The following is a 20,986-nucleotide window of genomic DNA, read 5'->3' as shown; positions in this document are numbered from 1 at the left end:
ACTGATCATATTCATGGGATACAATAAATGAGTCAGAACAACTAATAGTCAAGACTACAAGTATGCAATCAGGGGGCAGAACATTAGAAGCGGCTCATAGGTTTTGGATACAGCTATTACAAGGTTAACACACCTCCCCAGGAGAGGAAATACTCTGGCACTCCAGGCATTCTGGGAGAAAGCAGCAGACATGAACATACATATCCATTACCTTTAATTTGCCCAGCTCAATGCACAAGGTCTCTGTCGTCACTCGTCACCCAGCAACACCAGCAAGAGGACCGACTCTATACGCTCACCAATAATCTACCCAAGCTTCACCAGCACTGCCTGTTAAAACCTCCGCGCTCCCGGACAAAACCAAGCCAAATGTGCAAACTCCACTTCCCTCTCATCACATCGGAAACAACAGGAGTTGTCGTGCAAACCATATTGGAACAGACAAGCTGGTATATAATGCACTCTGTTAAGATATTTGAAATGCTGTAACCTGTAGGCTATTCAGAGAAATAAACTTTGTGACTGCGCAGCAATAAGTCCACTGCCTATCACTGATAGCGGTACCTAGCTCCCTCTGCCGGTAACTCAGAGGGAGCTAGGTACCACTAAGGGGAGAGTATGTGGTCCGTTGGCTAAACTGCCGACTTTGGTACTGGAAACCAGAGTTTGAGCCTCGAGGTCGCGTCCACATCCTGTGATTCTGGGCAAATCACTTAGGGGCATATCAGCAATGGCCGGCGATAATTATCGCTCAGCGCTCTTAGCGTGAGGATAATTATCACCGGCTAACTCTGAATGTTATCGTGGAGATAGCGTGCTATTAGCAACGCTTATCTCCAAAGCGATAAAATTCAGAGTGCAAGCTGCCAAATGTGCGATTATCGCTGGAAATCCAGCGATAATCACACAACTTTTGGTGATAGCTTGCTGATAGGGCCTCACATACTTAGCCATGATATCCACCTTTCATAGGATATCATGGCTAAGTCAGTTTCAAAGCAGGCGTAAGAAAAGTAGCGATAACCTCTGTTATCGCTACTTTTCTTGTCGCTATGCTGCTTTGCGTGAGGCTTGATAATACGAGAAATGTCGCTTAGCGACATTTCTCCCGTTATCCTGGGGAGGAACACCCACTTTGCATCTCATTAGAGATGCAAATATGGGCGTTAAGGGAAATGGCGATAAGGCAAGGTTTCATGCGATAGCGTGACCTTGCTGATCAGGCGATAAAATTATCGCGGCTTTTCGTCCGACAACGGACCCAAAAGTGGCGATAACTTTTTATCACCTGCTAGCTGATATATCCCTCAATCTCCCCGTGCCTGAATGTGTAATGTAAATACGGTGCTCATGTAAAGCGCTCCAATACCTTTGGGTCGAGTTAGCGCTATATAAATAAGCAACAAAAAAAAAAAAAATAATAATACTCTGAACCGTTGTCATTCCCGGCCAGCTTGTCTCTTGTGAGAATGCATAAAGTTTTGCTATAATGTGTGATGGAGTAGTCGTTTGCAACAAATGTGTTAATTACGGTAGCTCTTGGGGCTTGAGTAAGTCTTCCCCGAGAAGGTCATGCATTGTGTGGCCAGCTCTGAAATAATGAAACTGAGCCAGGACAGAAGGTTCATCGTTCTGGTCCATGAGCTGCTCCCAATTGCACATCACTCCACCCCGGAAGAAATTTCCCATAGTCTTCAGACCCAACCCCTGCAACGCACTCTCCACCCCAGCTGCCACCCTAGGGTGAACCACGCACACCACTCTGACGGAACATGCAGTGAACAAAGCTGGGATCCGACCTGCTGTTCCAATAACTGATGCCAGGAGTAAACTGTTATGTTCAGCGGATCAAACATATTGTAGTGCCGTACAGGCTGTGCAAACAGCGTCTGGGGAAGCGATAGAGGGGAGGAAGCATCTTGCTCAATCCACAGTTGTGGTGGGTCCCCCGCGCCATGCCACTAGTAGTGAGTGAACATGCGCTGTGTGGCCCGATAGTAGACCTCTATATCCGGGGCATTCAACCCTCCCATGTCATACAGCAAATTATTTCTCCTCATTATGCCATCCATGGGAACTGCATCAGTTTGTCAGAATCACAGGTTTACTGATTTTACTAAATCTGGGATTGTGTCAGATCCCACGGGTTGGGGAATGCCCATGTTCCTCTCATGGAATGTCTCCCACTATGAAATGTAAAGCAACTCAGTGCAAGCTGCTGCTTTGGGTTACTATTCAGTACAAAGCCAGTCAAGGCGGTGCAATTACCCTTTGAGTTGTTTAGTAAATATCACTTAAGGACTTGCGTTGCCTTGCATTAACTTCCATATCACAAAGACAGTGCTAGTCCTTCGTCATTCTGGGTCTACGTTTTTGCTTATCTCACTGACCTCAGAAAACTGTAAATACTGTAATCATGGAGGTGACTTTCAAAGTACACCAGGGTCCATAATTAAACACTGAAAAAGCCCTTGTATTTCTTAATTCGCATGGGGCGAGGCAAATGAACTTTATTGATATCCTCTAATTGTGATCCATGTAACCCTATCCTTGCCAGTGATTAATTGTTCTACTAGTGGCATAAATATTTACATTTTGCACAACAGCAACTGAAAATGTTTACTCTTTCTATCAAACATTCCTCATTATTCTCAGATTCCCAACCTTCTGCCTAGACGGTCTTCATTACGGACTCAAATGTGAGGCCAAGCATGATCCACAGTGATTTATCGTGTACATTCAATGGATCACTGTGACTTGTCAATGCGCATAGAATACCTCATGTCTTTACTCTAGAGGATTAGATGATTAGTAGCCATCCAATATTTCACTACGTTAAGCCGGTTACTGAAGCATAAGGCAGTCGTAAATGTAAGTCCATGCAGCCTTAAATCAATCTGCGTCTGATCAGCATGGTATCTGATGCTGAAAGAAGCTGAAAAAACATTATTACTTAAATGATAGATTGAAAAGTACAACTGCCATCAAAAATCCTTGGGGAAATCCACATTTCAGGCTCACTGATATTGCAGACAAAGGCAGAAGGTGTACCCAGGCAAGACATGTATTGTAATAGGGAGAAAACCAGGAAACAGCAACATTTTAACCCCAAAATATCTCATGTAACTCAAAAGAATAGAGTGGTTAATGGTGTCACATGTGTCAACCAGATTCTACCGATTGATCTGCTGCTGGATTTTGCAACACAAATGGCATTATGGAATTGATCCCAGAGCAAAACATTCGACTGATAATTTATATAGTACATGCTATCACAAATGGAGCTTACAAAAATGTTTGTAAAGCAAAGCAGTTGTTTACAAAGGTTCACTGCATGCTTGTCTATCAGATGCTGATGCAGAGTTAACACAATTGATGATTCACAACAGTGGCCTTGTGAGTCCCGCAAACCTTCAAACACCACTGTGCACACGCTAATGTATTTGGCACATTTTGACTTTAGCAAGCAGGAAGCGATACAATGCCTCCCTAGTTATAAATTCATACCCTGCCTCCATTAAGCACCCGGGATGACCATGCCAACAATGAGCATTAAGGCGCATAGTGCACCACCAATCAACAGTTCTGGAGATGGCACCAAGAAGAAAACTATAGCATCACTTTACCAAACCATATGACAGATCATACCTACAAATACAAGACATGCTATGTTGACTCCAAGCATCAATCAATGCCAGTCTTTCCCCAGGCAGCAAGATACACACCATACCTAAAACAAACAGCAAGCTATAACTTCTGACAAATTAGCAAGTCATGAAGTGCCACCACCAAGCAGCAAATTATACCGTGCTTCCACCAAGCCCTGGAGCAGACCATGCTTCACCTATTCTGCAAACCACTTAATGGCAACATCAACCATCAAATAAATCCGTGCTTCCTTCAAGTACCAAGACAGATCATACATAAACTTAGTAGCAAGTCCCACATTGCCTCCACCAAGCAATGTGTGATATATTGTCAGCTACAAGCTGCTAACCATATCATGGCCCACAAAACAGATAACTGTACCATATATCCACCAAGCAGTAGCCCTCACTTTTCTTACAAAATGCAGTAAGCCATGCCATATCATTGCTAAGTAGCAAGTCACACGGTGTCTCCACTAATACCAAGCCTATCATGTCTACATGAAATAGAAGGTCACATTAAGCCAGTATCAAGCATGATACCATGTGTGGTCACAGCAATGTTGTATGGTTGGTAGGTTCATTCTCGACATTGCTAAGTTAGCATGAGCTTCGCTGCTGTGAGGCTGCTTTTGCGCACGTTACTACATGCTTTTATTTTGCATGCCTTTGTTTTTGCCTTTCCCATGAGAACTGTCTGCTTTTCGCGTTCGCTGTTGTTCTCTGGAGTTTAGTCTGCACACGATGTACAAGGTCGATAAACAATGCCCCTTGTTAGTCTGTTCTTACCACGGGGAGGGTGGCTAGGTCAGATAATCCTTTTCCACTGTCTTTATAAAATGACATCCCCTTTTGTATTCTATGGAATTGTAACAATGCAAACGATATTGATTTTATGCATATTGTTGCTGGTAATGGCACGTGTACTGTACCATAGAGCACGTTAGTTCAAATAAACATTTTAAACTATACCGTGACTCTGATTACCCCTATTGTGGACAAGTATAAGTGAGTGAGCGAAAGAGTTGTCTTGCTACCGTGATTCCTGACAGAGTCTGAAGTGTTGTGTTCTGGGTTGTCTAATCATTCGTAGCTTCTTTATTATGTCAGAGAACGAATGAGACACTGCAGCTACTCGTTTTGGGGGATTTTGGGCACTAAGGTGATAGGTTGGTACGCCATTATACACCGAGGTCCTGGTTTCCTGCGCATAGTTCTGTATATGTGCAGAATCCCTGCGACAGCAAGCAGCATGCCCATTTGTATGAGCGCTGAGCAGAAATCCACAGAATGTCTCCATCATGCAGGATTCCAGACCATGCCTAAATCAAGTTGTAAATCATGTAATGCCAAACCAATCACCAAGCCATCCCATTTATACCTCAAATGGAAAATGATATCAAAAAGAAAGACAGACTAAGTCTACACCAAGCACCCAGCTACACCATGTGTACACCAAACCAAACCACACCATGCTTCCACAAAGCAGGATTCACGACCCTGTGTACAAGGGACAGCAAGCCACATCATGCAAACACCGAGCTGTAGTTTGTACAAACCCTCCACAAAGCATTTTAACAGATTACAAAATGAATGACAATTCAACTTGAGGGATAAAAGGTGCCTTTTCAAGACATGTCTAATAGCAGAAAATGTGTGGCAAGAACAGGAAGATAGAGACAAAAGATATCAGCTGAGACATGGCACAAAATACAAACAAGTAAAGAGGTGTGATGTTGCGTAAGAGAGAAAAAAGAAGCAGAAAGACTGCAATGGATGCAGAATGGATTAAATGGAAACAAACAAACTTCAGAAACTCAGAAATTGGGAGGAGTGGTGGTTGAAAAGATGGGATAGAATGAAAAGGTGCAGGGGACTGAAGGAATGTAGTCATGTTGAGCAGGGTCAAAGACAGGCAGCCTAGTATCTGCCAGTGCAAATAAATGCATTGGCTTCACAAACTCTGATATCAATAGAATTAAAACAAGAAAAAATGTGCTTGTAACACTGTTCTTTCCTTATTCATTAGTCACACACAGACCACATTTAAAGGTAACTCACTGCAGCCAATTAGTTATCTACTTGTATCCAGCAAGCTTAGGTCATATTATGGGTCATATAGCCCAAGCTGTAAATACACTTGTTACAGAGATCTGTTCGAGTTTATTCACTTGCCTGGTCACAGGTTTGAATGATCATAAAATAGCTAAAAACCTTAATACTCTTAGATGCGCCTGTCAATAATGAGTCTGATGTTTGGATGCTATTAAGGCAGCTCAGTGGGTTAATGGTATTGTTGCAGGTATTCTTGTGCACCGTGTGGCGCGTTTCAATCTTGATAAATAGCTCTATGGACCTCGTGCAATATTAAAAAACATATTTCCTAAGTATTTCTCAATTATAAATCCTGCTTTTGGTTTTCAGTACCAACCTAGTATATTTCCTAAACCTCTCCTAACACACTATGCAACTAGGTGTATGTTTTATTCAAATGTCTATATCCTAATGCTAGAATTGCTGATTGAGTGCTATAGAAATGTGTCACCAATTAACTGAGCTAATCGAAGTACAACAGGCAAGGGTGCATTGCCTTACAAAAATGTTTTTTTTGTTATTTAAAGGGCACAAGTCTGCAAGAAAATGTACCACTGGCCATTAGAAAAACCTGGATCAGAAAACAGAGATTGAACAGAAAAGAAGAAAAAGATAAAAGAAGAAGAGAACCGTAGGGGGAAGATAATAATAAGCTATGAAAATTAACAAGAGAGAAAGCGAAGAGAGGCACAATCCAAATGAGAACCTAGCAATGAATCTTTCTGATAAACTATTAACCCTCCAGTAAAACTCCTAGACCTAGTAGCAACACTGATCAGTTGCTAGAAAATATAGCCATTGGGAGTACTAATGGGTATACCCTTCGCTGGGCTATGGTAGATCAGGTCGCATTGGTTAAAACAGTGGTGGGCAAATGTAAACTAGAAATAGAGACATGATTGAGCGAAAAAGTTTCCCGTGACAAAATTCTAGCTTCTTTTTTGGTAATAAACAAAGTAATAAGAGCATAATCTCAGCTAAAGAAAGAACTGTATAAAAGCCCGAGAAACATGCTTGATATAAGATCAGCCAGAGGGGTATACAAACAAGCACTAAGGGACAGAAAAGCTCTTTTGAAGAAGGAGGCATGGGAGGCATTACATTCGGCTTCAGTAGCCAAAGATAGCGCGGCATTCTGGAAGGCAATCAGAGCAACGTTTTTAACTAAAGAGGGTGGCCTGTCAATCGAGATACCCATAACTGAGGAACAGTGAATTAAGCACTTTGCCCAAGTATATAATGGCGAGGGAAATACTAATACGATGGAAAACCAAGCCCAGGAGGCTTATGGCCTAAACTACCTTTCTAATTTCAAGGAATTAATGTTTACTTTAGAGGAAGTGGAGAGGGCTCTTCATGTAAGCCAGGGTGGCAAGGCTCCTGGACCTGATGGGCTACCCGTAGATATGTTTAAATTAAATATTTCCTTGTGGGGGCCCCTACTGGCACAGGTGCTCAATGCCAGTTGCATTATCGATTTTTTACCTGCTTGGGTAAAATCCACCATCGTGCCCATTTTTAATAAAGGGGATAGACACGACCAGGGATGCTATAGGCCAATTTCCCTGTTGGATGCCATAACGAAGGTAGTGGGCACAATTATACTGGAACACCTTCAGGACTGGGCTGACCGGAATTCTGTCCTGTCAGACTTACAATATGGCTTCCGGGCCGGACTGGGGACTGTAGAGCAGGGTCTAAATCTGTCCCTTCTGGTGGGGATATACACGAGGGAAGAAAGGGAACTTATTTTTAGCATTTGTGGATCTCACAGCCGCTTTTGACTGTGTGATCTACACTAAACTCTGGCCAATACTAGAAGCTATGGGGGTGGATGTAAATATTATTTATTTTCTTAAACGTTTTTATAGTGATGCCAAAGCACGTGTGTGCTGTGGTCTGAAGGGCGAACGTTTGGCGGCCTTCCCAATTAGCAGCAGAGTTAGGCAGGGTTGTGTCCTGGCCTTGTTCCTTTTTATTTATACATAAATGGACTGGGAGAGGCCCTTCTTAAAAATAATCAAGACTTCCCCCAGTTTGATGGCCGCCCAATTCCAGCTCTCTTGTATGCAGATGACGCGGTGTTGGTGTCTCGCACACAAGTAGGCCTTCAGCGTGTTATAGACAGTTTTTCCCTTTTTATGAAAGATCTAGGTTTAAGGGTAAACTCCTCCAAAACCTTTATCTTGCGCTGTGGTAATGGCATTAAGAAACACAAGGCTATGTTTGTTGCAGGACAAAAGATTGGGGCCACAAAAAACTTCTCATACTTGGGTATTCTTTTTTCCCATAATGGTACCTGGGCACAAGGTGTGACAGCAAAAAAAATGGCACTTTTACGCTCTACATCTGCTTTAACTGCTTTTGCCAGGAAATTGGGCAAAAGACCCCCTGAGGAACTTATCAAAATTTATAAGGCGAAGTGCATTTCAGCTGCAGTATACGGGAGTGGATCTGGAGGTTTGCTGATTCGCTCCCAATTCAGAGAATAGAAAATTCCTTCCTAAGATACATTTTGCCGTCCCAAGTAGTACCTCAGCGTCTATTTATCATGCAGAATTAGGACTTTCTTTTTGTCTCTGACCTAATCAGGCTCGAGCCTGTGCTATTATGGCACAGGCTATGGATTAAAGAAGAGGCCAAATTGAACAGAGATATCCTTACAGACATCCTGAGATTGGAAGATGTAATGAGGATACCATGGCTAATGTATGTCCATAATTTTTTGAAAGATCTTGGCCATTTAGAGTTTTTTACTGATCCTACTACTATTAGGGCAATAACAAGGAAGGAATTGAGAAAAGAGGGGATTCTGCTCCTGGACACCAACAGAATGACATCTGAGATTTTAAAACCCACAGTCCTGCACAACCAGATGGTTTTAACTATTTTTAACATCGAACCCTGTTTAACTTTTGTACCTGGTGCTTATGATAGGTTTTTATTAACCCGATTTAGGCTGGGGATCTTTTATAGATGAGTTACTTTCCCCACAACGAATGACTTGTCTCAAGTCCTCCAGCCATGCCCCTGTGATAATATTTCCTCACAATCCACGATTCATGTTACTCTCTTTTGTAGGTTTTACTCTCCTGTAAGGAGCCTGTTCATTGTTCCTATCCTAGAACAGTTCGGGCTCCGTTGATGCCATCCTGCTTTCTTGGCATTACAGTACCTAGATAATGAGCACAGTATTTTTAGGATAATAATTTTCTTGAAAAAGGTTTTAAGTCAAAGGAAACATATGCTCATTTAATTGTTTCTTTTTTAACGAGATGAGGGCTTTTGTAAGTTTAATACTGTTTTAATTTTGAACAGAAGTTTATGTAATATTTATGATTATTTTATTGCACAAAATGTTTCAATGTATTTTGTAATTCTGTGCTTTTTTATTAACATTGCTTAAAATGAGCAATCTGAATAAGGAGTTGTTCTGCTCCATCTGCTTTGTGTTAATCACCTGAAGCAGAACATTGATTTCATCAAACTGATTTAAATATGGAATTGAATTAATTTGTTGAAACTATGTCCAGAAACTCTAGAGAACATATTACTCCTATTTTTAAAGCAACACAACCACGAAGAACTCAAAATCTTCAATTTGTTATGTATATTAAAAACAATTAAAAGACGGGCTTGAGGACTTTCCTGAATAAATCAATATTTTCAGGAATTGTGAAAGTGGTTTGAAGCCCAGATTTTGGCTGGATAAATCAATATTTTCAGAAATTGTGAAAGTGGTTTGAAGCCCATATTTTGGCTGGATAAATCAATATTTTCAGGAATTGTGAAAGTGATTTGAAACCCAGTTCAAAAGTCAAATGTTATCGTTGTGTGATTCAAGATAACAATCATTTAAAACATGTCTCTTCAAGAATACTTGAATTAAATTGACCGGCAAGCAATACAAAATTAGAAAAATTATAATTAACTTATCATTAATAAACCTGAAAAGGAAGGTAATAAGGTTGTTAAGAATTTCAATCAATATGCCAATGAGGCATTAGATCAACTTAACGACCTGATGATCGAATTAGAAGAATGTAGATACCCACCTACATACTAGATAGAGCAAAGTTTTGATTATAACAATCTGCTACTAAAATTATTTGACCAAAATATCCAGCAGGTGATGAATACATATGTCAAAATAGATCATTCTATCACCCCATTTAGTTTTTACAGAAACTTCACAAACTGACAGACCCATGTTTGTTGTTGGGCTACATTGCAGACAAAATCTATGAAACTGTAGCTCCTCATATTGCTCCGATGGTGAGAACCCTATACTCATATATTCAAGATACAAGAGTTTTCGAAACGGATAGAAGTTGTATGCGATCTATAGATTTACAAAGAACATAACACAAACTTGGCTGTTTCGGGAAGATGTGTTAATATTTATTCTGCAATCTATCTCAGACATTCTTCGGGTTCATTGTGAGATGACTTCATTACTTTTTTACATTACTTTTTGTCTCTCACACCACACTTTCCAGACACAAATGTGTTACAGCCATAGGTTTCACATTTACCATGTTGTTTGCTAACCCTCTCATGCGTACATTTTAGAAAGAGTAAGAGCACAGTGAGGACAATGGCAATTTTATGAATATGTGATCATTTTAGTGTTGTGCTAATTTGGAATGTTGCAGTTGATAAAGTAATAAAAATACACAAAAAGAAGTATCCAGTATCATGCCTTTTTGCTCACAATGGAATACAAAAAATCCAAAATGGTTTGTCTTAATGTAAATGTATATGTTGAAGATCAATCTCTTCAAACTAAACTTTGCCAAAAGGCCACTAATGCCAAAAGTATGCTACAAGCTCAATTTGGCAACACACCCAACAAGAAACAAAATATTACTTAGTGACCATTCCTTAGTGATAGCTTAATTCACCGTGAGCATCAAAAATATGATGAATAAACGATTTGCGTGAAACTGTGCTTTCTGGCTGAAGATTACAAATCAATTAACCTAGGGAATGTGATTAAGAAAGGCAACGCTCTAAATAGGGCTACTCTATTACAAAATAAGAAATATATTATATCCTTGACAATGATGCACTATTCCATTTTATTACTAGATGCAATATGAGAGTAGAAATGTATTTTCCAGTGTGCACAAACTTTAACATTTAGTACTTAATCAAAAGTATCAGTCTCTTTAAGGAAAGCCAAATATTTACATAACATTGTTATTAGCAACCACCATTTACTGTACAGGCAGATACAGGACCAGCTGTGACTATCTTTACACCCAAGCCTATAGGATTTCACAAATGTGGAACATGAATCTGTTGACCCTACTCTATGGATAAAGATAATACATTTGGTACCAATTTGATGGTTAGACATGCAACATTAATATTTTCATAAACAGTAATACGCTGATTTCTGTTATCCTCAATGCATATGTGTGCCCTAAATAATACATAGGTTGGACCTAAAGAACATCAATGACAGATTTTGATGGCCACATTAGGGCAACAACAAATGTTGATGTGAAGTAGCCTAACGCAGTTTACCTCAGTAAGGAACATCTTAGTGATAAAAATAAATAATTACATTTTTGAAAACGTAACATGAGGAATGTAAGTGGGGAGGTGGTAACCATGAGCAACTGTTGCATACTAAATACACACCACAAACCATCACATTCTGTATAATATGGCTTAACCAAAGAATATTAATTATGAAATGTCCCCGAAAAGTTATTTTTTTCAGAATAATCTCACAACAGATGTATATGTTAAGTTCATGGAGTAGCATAAATTTTGTTATATCATAAAAGGTTTTGACTGTCACCTTTCCATATTAATTGTATTAATGTTGATGCAATTGACTCATGTTATTGGTAATTTATTTTTTATGTTTGAAGCTCTCATGCACATAATTGTTTTGCAACGTAGATCACACACACATATTTCCTCTCACACATTATCTGGTTGTATTTTATAACTTTTTGCTTTTGGTGCAAAAGTATATACTGAAACTTTTTGGTAAACTTCTGATTCAGTGTGTTGACCTTCGTGCCATTACATGTACACCTGTGACTGCACAAATACCATGTGTCTTTTGGCTACCTATTTAAGTTTCTTTTTGTACCTCACCAATCCATTTTTGCATTTCTAGCTCACTTGTTTTACTATCCCTTTCCCACTTCGTATTTTTATTGACTCTTTATAATCAATATCATTGTTTTATTATGAATAATTGTTAATAGGATAAGTGTTACCTTTGTTGACTATATAATTGTTATTTCATCATGTCACTTCATGCTGCTCTGTAACTCCTCATTTTTAGTGTGTCGTCATGTATATTGCACTGCACTATTTAATATATAAATAACAAATATTTATTATGTAATATGTCTTATAATTTTATCATGTGATTTATTATTCCAAAGACTTTACTTATATGCGTCAAATGGCTGCCAATGTAGGTTTAAATGTTCAAGAATTGGTATTGATTAGAACTTCTTGACCTTTATTTTGAATTCTTCTAATGGGTATTGTTGGACTTGGCCCTTTGTTGTGTTGGACTTGGCCATTTTTGCAGGGTCATCCCTAAACTTTTTGCCTTTCTCCTAGCCTTTTTTCCGACATGGTGTTGGTGGTTGTAGGACTTTGGGCACTTTAGCACAGCTGTTCAGTGTAAAGTGTGTGTGCTCTCTGTGTTAAATATGGTAAGATTGGTCTACACCTGTTTGGCCTATTTAATTTACCTGTATGCCCCTTGTAAAGTGGTAGCTCACATACCCGGGGCTTGTAAATTAAATGCTACTGGTGGGCTTGCAGCGCTGATTGCGCCACTCACAAAAGTAGCGTTTCAAACCTATCTCAGGCCTCTGCCATTGCAGGGCCTGTGCGCACAGTGTTACTGCCGCTGTGATGTGGCACCTAAAGTGTGAGCCATGTCTGTGACCCCCCCCTTTTACTGCATGTCATGCACCCCTAAGGTAGGCCCCAGCTAGCCTTATGGGCAGGGTGCATTGCAGGTAAAAGGTAGGACATGTACCTTATGTGTGTGACATGTCCTGGTAGTGACAAACAGCCATTTTGGTTTCTCACTACTGTGAGGCTGCCCTCCCATAGGAATGCATTGGAGATTCTCTGATAAGTGTTTCAGTGATAATTCTTGATATGAGAGGAGCAGCGTGGTCAAGTTTGGTATGTTTGAAATAGTATTAGTAAATGCTACATAATGGTGTGCGCAGATTTATTATAACTATTTTTAAAATGCCACTTTTAGAAGTTGGCATTTCAGTGTGCTATGTGTCTGCCTGCCTGGTGTGAATTGCATGTCTGGCTTTTGAGTGACAGGGGCTGGTGAGGTGTGTGTGGCTCCTGGAGGGGCAGGGTGAGTCAGCGCTAGGCTGAATGGGACATCTGCATTTGGAGTAGTGGGAGGAGAAGTCCCTGGTCCCTGACTAGGTCTGTGCCTAGCCTGTACAGTGCTGACTCCACCCCCCTGTGGTGTGTCTGATGATGAGCCCCCACCTGACAAAGGGGAAGAGGAGCCTTGTAAACAAAGTGCTCCAATTCCCCCCTGAACCAGTTTTGGCTGGTTCACAAAAGCACTGTGCCAGGGCAGACAAAGCCAAGATGTAATATAAATATAGGAGCTGTGACCCCATGAAAGGTTTGCTGTTCTTGTGACTGGGGGCTTGTTGCTGTTGTTGGGCTCCAGGAAGAACCGCCACGAGGGTCTGCCCACCTGCTGGAGGGCCCTGTGTGCTGGCCTGCCTGGGCCCATCCTTTGGCCCCCTGGATTTTGGGAGTCTAGCGCCTTGAGAGCACTTTACTTTTCTTCTACCGAGAGGAGCGTGGGTGGCCTGCAGCATGCTGCTGCCAAGATTGCTAGAGGGAACCCCGGCGTAGGGATTCCCACGAGTTCCTTCAAAAAGTGGGTGCCCACCCTGTGTTTATGCCACTTTTGAAAGGTGGGTGCCCACCCCGCATTTGTGTGCTTTAGCCGGAGCCCACCCCGTGTTTCTGCTGATCTAGCGGGTGCCAACCCCGCTTTATGCGTATTTTAAAGGGCGGGTGCCCACCCAGCATTGTGGTGCCGATGCGGGTGCCCAGCCCGCAATGATCCTGATTTAAAGTGGGTGCCCACCCCGCAATTGTCTTTGTTTTGCGGCGGGAGCCCACCACGCGTTTTTGCCTACCGAAGCGGGAGCCCACCCCGCTCTGTTGTCCGGCCCGACCCGGAAGCCAGGCAGAGTCCACCTGACTGTGGGTGGGGATCAGGAGCCATCAGAAGGAGCAGGGAGAGGAAGTCCCAGTTGCGGGTGGGGCCTGCAGCCTCTCACGTCGAAGTCCCGTTCCCAGGAAGGGGGACCGGGCAAAGTAAAGAGGAGCTGCCTGACAAAGTAAGGAGGACGGGAGCAGCAACGGAGAGCCCCGGTGAGTAGGGGCCCGGTGTTGCACCTTGTTGGTGCCAATTGAGGCACATTGTCGGTGCCCATTGCCACAGCTGCCCCGCCTGACAGTGGGCAGCTGCAATGTTGGGGCACTTGCCATTTAGGACCCCCAGTTGAGGCTCAGTGGGCACTGTGGTGCCAGTGCCATTTTTCCTTCACTGCTGTACTGCCGTAGCGGGCAGCTGCACCAAGGGGGCACTTTTGTTTGGTAGAGTCTCAGTAGGGTACTCAGGTCACAGGAGCACCAGTGCCTGTTTTTGTACTTCAGTTGCGCCGCTGTTGCAGGCAACTGCAACTTTGGGCTCATTAGTTGGAGAGTCCCAGTGGGGACCCAGGAGGCACAGTAGTGCCAGCGCCCTTATTTCTTTGGGGGCATTTTGATTCCTTTGCTGAGAAAGGAGTGAGGTACACTCCTTCCTTGCCCCAGCGCATTGCACGCCCTTTGACGTTGCTGCATTGGCAGCCAAGTCCTGATGTTTTGGACACAGGGCATTTGAGCCCCAGAGAGAAGGCCAGTTGGCCAGGGGGTCAGTGGTAGGTTGGTAGGGCGCAAGACCCTAATGTGATTTATCTGGTGCCTCTGATAAATGTGATTGATGCACCATGATTTATGCCTCTGCTGTTTATGCTTATGAGGTTATTGCATAATGTGTTTATGTTTATGAGGTTGGCGCGTAATGTGTTTTTCGCCTAATGTGATGATGATTGCATAATGTGATTTATGTTGCAGGATAGAATGCTGAGTAGAGTGTTTTGCCAGTAGTTACTGGCTATGCTCTACATTTATTATGTGTGCTTTGTGATGGTTCTGACAGTGGCCCAATTGGCCCTGTCATGTGTATATAATCCCCTGTAATTATTGCCTAGTGCCAGTTGGCACAGTGTATATTGTGTGATTACTATTCTAATGTGTTTTGGACAATACAATGGCTATTTTTTTTTATAACCTTGTGTGGAATTTATTTTGTAGTGTGCCTAGTGGGTTGCTGCTGTGTGTGTGTGTTGCGCAAACGCTTTACACATTGCCTCTGGGATAAGCCTGACTGATCATGCCAAGCTACCAAGGGGGTGAGCAGGGGTTATCTTCAGCAGTGTAACTCCCTTGCCCTGACTAGAGTGGTGGTTTCTGCCTAGCTTAGGTGCAAGCCCTAGCCAACCAGAAATCCCATTTCTAACAGGTATATGTGAGAAAATGTCCCTTTTTATGTGGCCACCCTCATTTTTTGCTGCATTTTATTGTTGACTTGTAGACGCTGCAGACTGAGGCACTACTGTACAGTTCCCAGTGTATGTGCTACGACCCCTAAAACATGTAGAAATTGGCTAATGCCTGATTGGCATGTTTAATTCTCTTATAAGGCCATAGTATATTGTGTAGAAACTGCACCAGTGGCATGGAAAGTTAAATGTCACCCATGGACTGCAGCACTTATCATGCCATCCACTACTGTGACAACGTAAACATGGCTTCAGGACTACCCTTAAAGCTTGACTGCTGCAGTTTAAACTACAAAGGGTTTCTCTTTACCTCAGATGACCATTACCGAAGGCTATCTGAGCAAGGGTGCTCTGAATGATGCCTGGAAGAACAAAGTTCATGTCATATGACAGTCATGTGGTTATTCTCCACCCATTACTTCATGTCACCCCTGTTGGATTAATTGAAGGGCTTGCCCAGGATTGGAGGGACATGGCCCATGCAGGCTGCTCTTAACCCCCATCAGGGATAGACACATGGCTGAAAGGAGCACAGGAAATTGGGAATATCACAAGGATCGTGAGTAGTGGGCCAAGCAAAGAGAAGAGGCAATAAAGAAGCACAGGTGTACGGAATCAGGGGGTGAGTGATGGGAGGTACATTATGAAGGTTGGTGTAAAATAGGGGCTTTGAGGGAACACCCAACCCAAGGACTGGATCTAAAGTGGGTGCAGAGTTCAAGGCAAGCAAAAGCAATTTGAGGACTGGCCTGGTGTTGCTGCTGTACGGCTAGTCATCTAGTGGCCAGCTAGTCCTTGTTCATGTAGGTGGGCTTAAACAGCAATTGATATGGCTAAGCAAGAATGTGAACCCCTCAAGCAGCTGCCCCAATAGACCCAGGTATGGTGGAGATGTTGTGACAGATGGATGACAGGACACCTGGGAAGGAATAAAAGAAGGGCAACACAAGGGGAGGCAGAAAAGAGGAGTCTGGAATGAGCAAGCCCGATAAAGCCAGACACAGGTGAGAGGCATAGGGAAATTCTAGGGCAGAGGAAAGGAGATGGGCTAAAAGATGACTGGTCCCAGAAGAGAGGAAGAAAAGAAACACAAAAGGAGATTCAATAGTGCCAGGGAAAGAGCAGAGGCAAATGAAAACATGGAGCGCAGGGACCAGAGGTGTTGTAACAGGAGGGCATTTTCAACACAGGTGGAGAACAAGGAGCCTGCAAGGAACATGTCTGATAGGAATGGACGGTGTAGAAATGTAAAAAGGGGAATGGTGAAGACAGGAAACTTGAGGGGGTGTGATTGGAAAAGCATGTCAAGTGTCAGTCATGGTTGAACAGGGAGCCAGTAGGAAGTCATCCTGGAGGCCTAGATGAAGATATGTGGCTCAATCAGAAACATGGGGTGCAGAAAATCGGAGCGGAGAAACAAGGGGCACAAATTAAAACCAGAGCACAATCGGGAGCTAGGAAGGAATGGGAGGCTGGGCAGTGATGCAAAGGGGCTATGAAGTCATGGGGGGGGGGAGGGGTAGAATAAAAGCCATGTAACCAGAGCAGTAATTGGGAAGCTAGCTTCAGGAAGTGCAGCAAAGGGAAGCCAGCTTGAAGGAGCATAGCAGATGGGAAGCCATCAAGGACTGGGTCCAATAGGGCAGGGCAAAGATGGGGGGGGGGGCAAAGCAAAACACTGAGTGCACGGAGAATGCATGGACGTCATTTAGAGGTCACCAGGGCTCCCAACTGCGACCCCTGGATCCCCCCTTGTGACCTCTGGAGCTGCCTTTGCAACCCCTGACCTCATAGGTGGAAAAATCAGTGCCAAGAATACAAGGGCAGCTCATCTTTATGAGCGTCGGTTGCGGCTCCACTTTCCTTGTTTTCTGTCGATTTTTTATTATGGTAACAGTGAATAATATTTTATAATCACTATTACTGTAATAAAGGATGGATTACAATTAGCTGGACTATGTCCCTCCCTGGCAGCTAAGGGCAGCAAAAATGCTTTAAAATATATGTTGTATGTGTTCTTGCAGAAGCTAGTGAGTTTAAGTGAGAGAGCACATGTATGTGTGAATATATTTGTATGTGTAAGCGTGCAAGTGTGTGTGAGTGCAAGTAAAGGTTAAATTGCATGTGATGTCACTTCCTCTGCCACTGGCATTTTGGTAAATTTGTCAGACTTCACTTGGGATTTTTACATACACACACAAATACAGACAAAAACACACACACTTTCGTGTCTGTTTTGAAGAACTTCAAAATTATTATTTTACAAAATATTGAGTTTTAAGTGTCCCTAACAATACGCACTCTTCTCCCTTTCCACCGTTCCTTAGCCTACCCATACCCTGCATCTCATGTGTTGTATTTTAACAAGATATGCCAGCGCGATTGTTAGGAATTCTAAAGCTCCCCTCCTACACTCCTGTTAATTGGGACATTGTGAAGGGCGGAGTAACTTAACCATACAGGGATAACACCTGCTAAGTAACAACACACTGTAATTTCTCAGCATAAGTAATAGCCACAGTGCAGCAACCCCCTTCCCCCCCCCCCCCCCCCCCACACACGAAAATACCCGGTGAAGCAGTTCCCTATCCTGAATGAGTTATGTTTTCTCCCTTTCTTGGGATCCATATTCTTACTGCAGGGTAACGTGTGGTTCCTATGCCCTTGCACCGTCAGAGGAACGACCAGGGCATTGCCACACTGGAGGTTCAATAACGAGACCGGTGGCTAAAACTAAGTCTGGAATAGAACAGCATCTGTCCAGAAAGGCCCATTCGAGGACGCCTGTACCTGTACGTCTGAAGCACGTCTGACAGAGCAGCTGCTCGCGCACAATGGAAAGACGGCCCGCGCGAGGCGGGTGCAGTGTGACTCCTGCGTCTAGCAATGCGCCAAAAGCTGCTCTGCTTCTCTGCAACAGCCTCGTGCACCCGTACGTAAGCACGAGCATCGGATTCCAAAGCAAGACTGCGTGCTCCTCGGCTTTCACAGTCCAAATGTGGAAAAAAAGCACACTTTACAGCAGTCATCTAAAAACAGGGCAGGTCCCTGTCCAAGAGCAGGTTGTAGAGTGGGGTGCATGGCGCGTGCCCCACGCTCATTTTTTTTTTTTTACAGATGTGACAGAACAAAACGTTATGGGGGGACAGTGAGCACTTTACTGTGGTAAGTAAGTACTGCTGGCTGAGGTTGAGGAAAGGCTCCGTGTGCACTGAGGTGACGGGAAACTATACGCACCCGTGGCCGGCGTGTGAGTGGCACTGAGTGCACGCGCAGCCTGCATAATAGCAGGCGCGAGGGCACGGCTGATGCATTTATATTTCATGTTGCTTTCTTTGAAAGGCCAGGTCTCTGCGATGAAATGCAACAAGAAACACCATTTCGTTGTTTTGCATGTCTTTAACCCACATAATGAAACTCCGTTGCAGCGTCTCACACAACGCAAGAGGCTGCTTACATACAATATCGCACGTCAGATCGTGTGACACTCCTATGTCTGCTGCATTCACTGCCCATGGGCATTAGACTGTCCTAGCGGTGTCTACCTTGCCAACCGCGATGCGAAGACCACCATGAACAAAGTATATGAGCTGGGAGAGTTACTGTGTGAACAGCATCCGACTGACCCAGTAGAGACCAGCGCCAGGCGGAAACATCCCTCGCATGCAGTGACACACCAGGCAACTCCACTCCGAACCCGAGGCTTGAAGGCAGCACGCTCCGCAAAGCATTGGCAATGCAGATAGCTATTTATAGAAGGATGCTGACTAAACCACCAAACACCTTGAAACTTCTTTCCGGAGAGTGTGAAGCAGCAGAAACATCGCACACCCTTAAGACGGTGACAAGTTTGAAAATATGGTGCATTCCCATTGGCTGTCTGTGTAAAGTTCAAACCTCCGTCACCATAACAACTTGACACATGTGGCACAAAAAAAGCCTATTAGTTCGATAATCTTTACTTTTAATCACTGACAATATATATTACATATAAGTGTAGACACCTATGCATGCACACACTTGCACGATATTCTCCGTATACGTTTGATATCATCAGCTTGCCCGTTCCTTGTAAAAAAAAAAAAAACATGCACGTTACTGTAGTTTAAAACATTTCACAAGTGGAAGCCAAGGTAAGCTTTGCGTCAGCGATGTTGAAAGGGTATCAGTGAGAATGTGAGTGAGGAGGCTTTTGGTTAAACCGGAAAAAGACAGACAGGCAGATAAATAGACAGGTAGATATATAGACAGGCAGACAGACAGACAGCCAGACAGACAGGTAGAAAGACAGGTAGAAAGACAGACAGACAGACAGACAGACAGACAGACAGACAGACAGACAGATAGATAGATAGATAGATAGATAGAGGCTGAAGGAGTTTTGAAAAATCGAGAGAGTGAGCGTGGAGGAAGAAAAATAACACAAAAAATAACAGCGGGGGAAAAAAGGAAAGTAAAAATCGAGAGAGGTCTGTGAGGGGGGGAACGAGTTCTGGAGAGAAAGACAAACGAAGAGCGAGCGAGAGAGACAGAGAGAAAGGGGTGTTTCTGTGAAGCAGATGTTTGAAAAAAAATTACGTGTTACGTAACACACGTGGAAACCCCACCGGGGCTGCCTCTGCAGACAGTACGCCTACAGAGTATTTGAAGCCAAGCGGAGCCCCAATTAAATACTTTAAAATACTCCTGCTATCACATGTTCTCTCGAGAAACATATCCATCCTCAAAACAATTAACTCCACAAGATTGTGAACACTGGGAACAGAGAAAGAGACCTTACCTATGGTGGACACGACAGTCCCCACGAAGTAGAGGGCCCCGGTGAAGTCCCATCGCGGCCGCAGAGCGTCCACCCTGATGCCGGCCGCCATGGCTACCTCGTACTCCCGCAGGAAGGCGCGCAGCTCCCCCGAGCTGACGTTGAAGCTACGGCTGAAGTTGTCCAGGGTCCTGCGCCAACGGCCCTGCGCTGTGGCCTCCGAGGGGCTCTCGATAGTGGAGAAGACGGTGGCCCCCACCAGCAGGTAGAGCACGATGAGGAGGGCTAGCAGCAGGAAGCGCCCGTTGTCCTCGTTCAGCGGCAGTAAGCAGCAGCACTGTCTCGACCTCCTGAAAGACATCATCCAAAGTTCAGCACCAGCGCTTCGGGGGACAGCGGACAGCTCCGCGCCGGGGGGAGTGGCATTGGAGGACCGGGCGGTTCACTGGCTCGCCTTTAAAATGAGAGCCCCTGCGCTGCATGCACTGCTTCCCGGAAGCAAGAAGTGCGGAGTGAGGGCTGTGCAGGCAGCGGAGGGATCTGCACCCTGCGCTGCACACAGGTGTGCTCCGGCGGGGTCCCCCGGCAAGGGCAGGTTCCCTCGAGAGCTCTTCCGCGGACCCAGCTGTCCTCGGACAGGGCGAAGAGAGAGACTAGCAGGCCCAGGCGGGACTGCGCGGCCGGCCTCTCAGCGCTCCCACCACACTGGCGCAGCGCCCGTCTTGCCGTTTGCGCCTGGCCCCATGCTGACCTGCGCCACCTCCAGAGTTCGCTTCTCATCACCCCCCTCGGATTCATCCACAGAGGGGTCCGTCGCTCCCTCTTGACGGTCTCCC

The 20,986-nt window shown here is 44.0% G+C and overlaps 1 protein-coding gene across 1 annotated transcript in view; it reads right to left on the bottom strand.

The window, feature by feature from the left end:
• The window catches only part of KCNK12 (potassium two pore domain channel subfamily K member 12), a 548,326-nt gene extending 527,691 nt beyond the window's left edge, over positions 1–20,635 (bottom strand). The window contains exon 1 of the mRNA XM_085609372.1: positions 20,172–20,635. Within this exon, the coding sequence (XP_085465498.1) occupies positions 20,172–20,514 (343 nt within the window). The 5' untranslated portion in view covers positions 20,515–20,635. The remainder of the gene's footprint in view (positions 1–20,171) is intronic.
• Positions 20,636–20,986: the final 351 nt, after the last annotated feature.

The sequence above is a fragment of the Triturus cristatus genome, chromosome 6 (assembly GCF_964204655.1).
Source record: "Triturus cristatus chromosome 6, aTriCri1.1, whole genome shotgun sequence".
Taxonomy (NCBI): domain Eukaryota; kingdom Metazoa; phylum Chordata; class Amphibia; order Caudata; family Salamandridae; genus Triturus; species Triturus cristatus.
The sequence above is the reverse complement of the archived record's forward strand: the minus strand, read 5'-3'. Positions and strand labels throughout refer to the sequence as shown.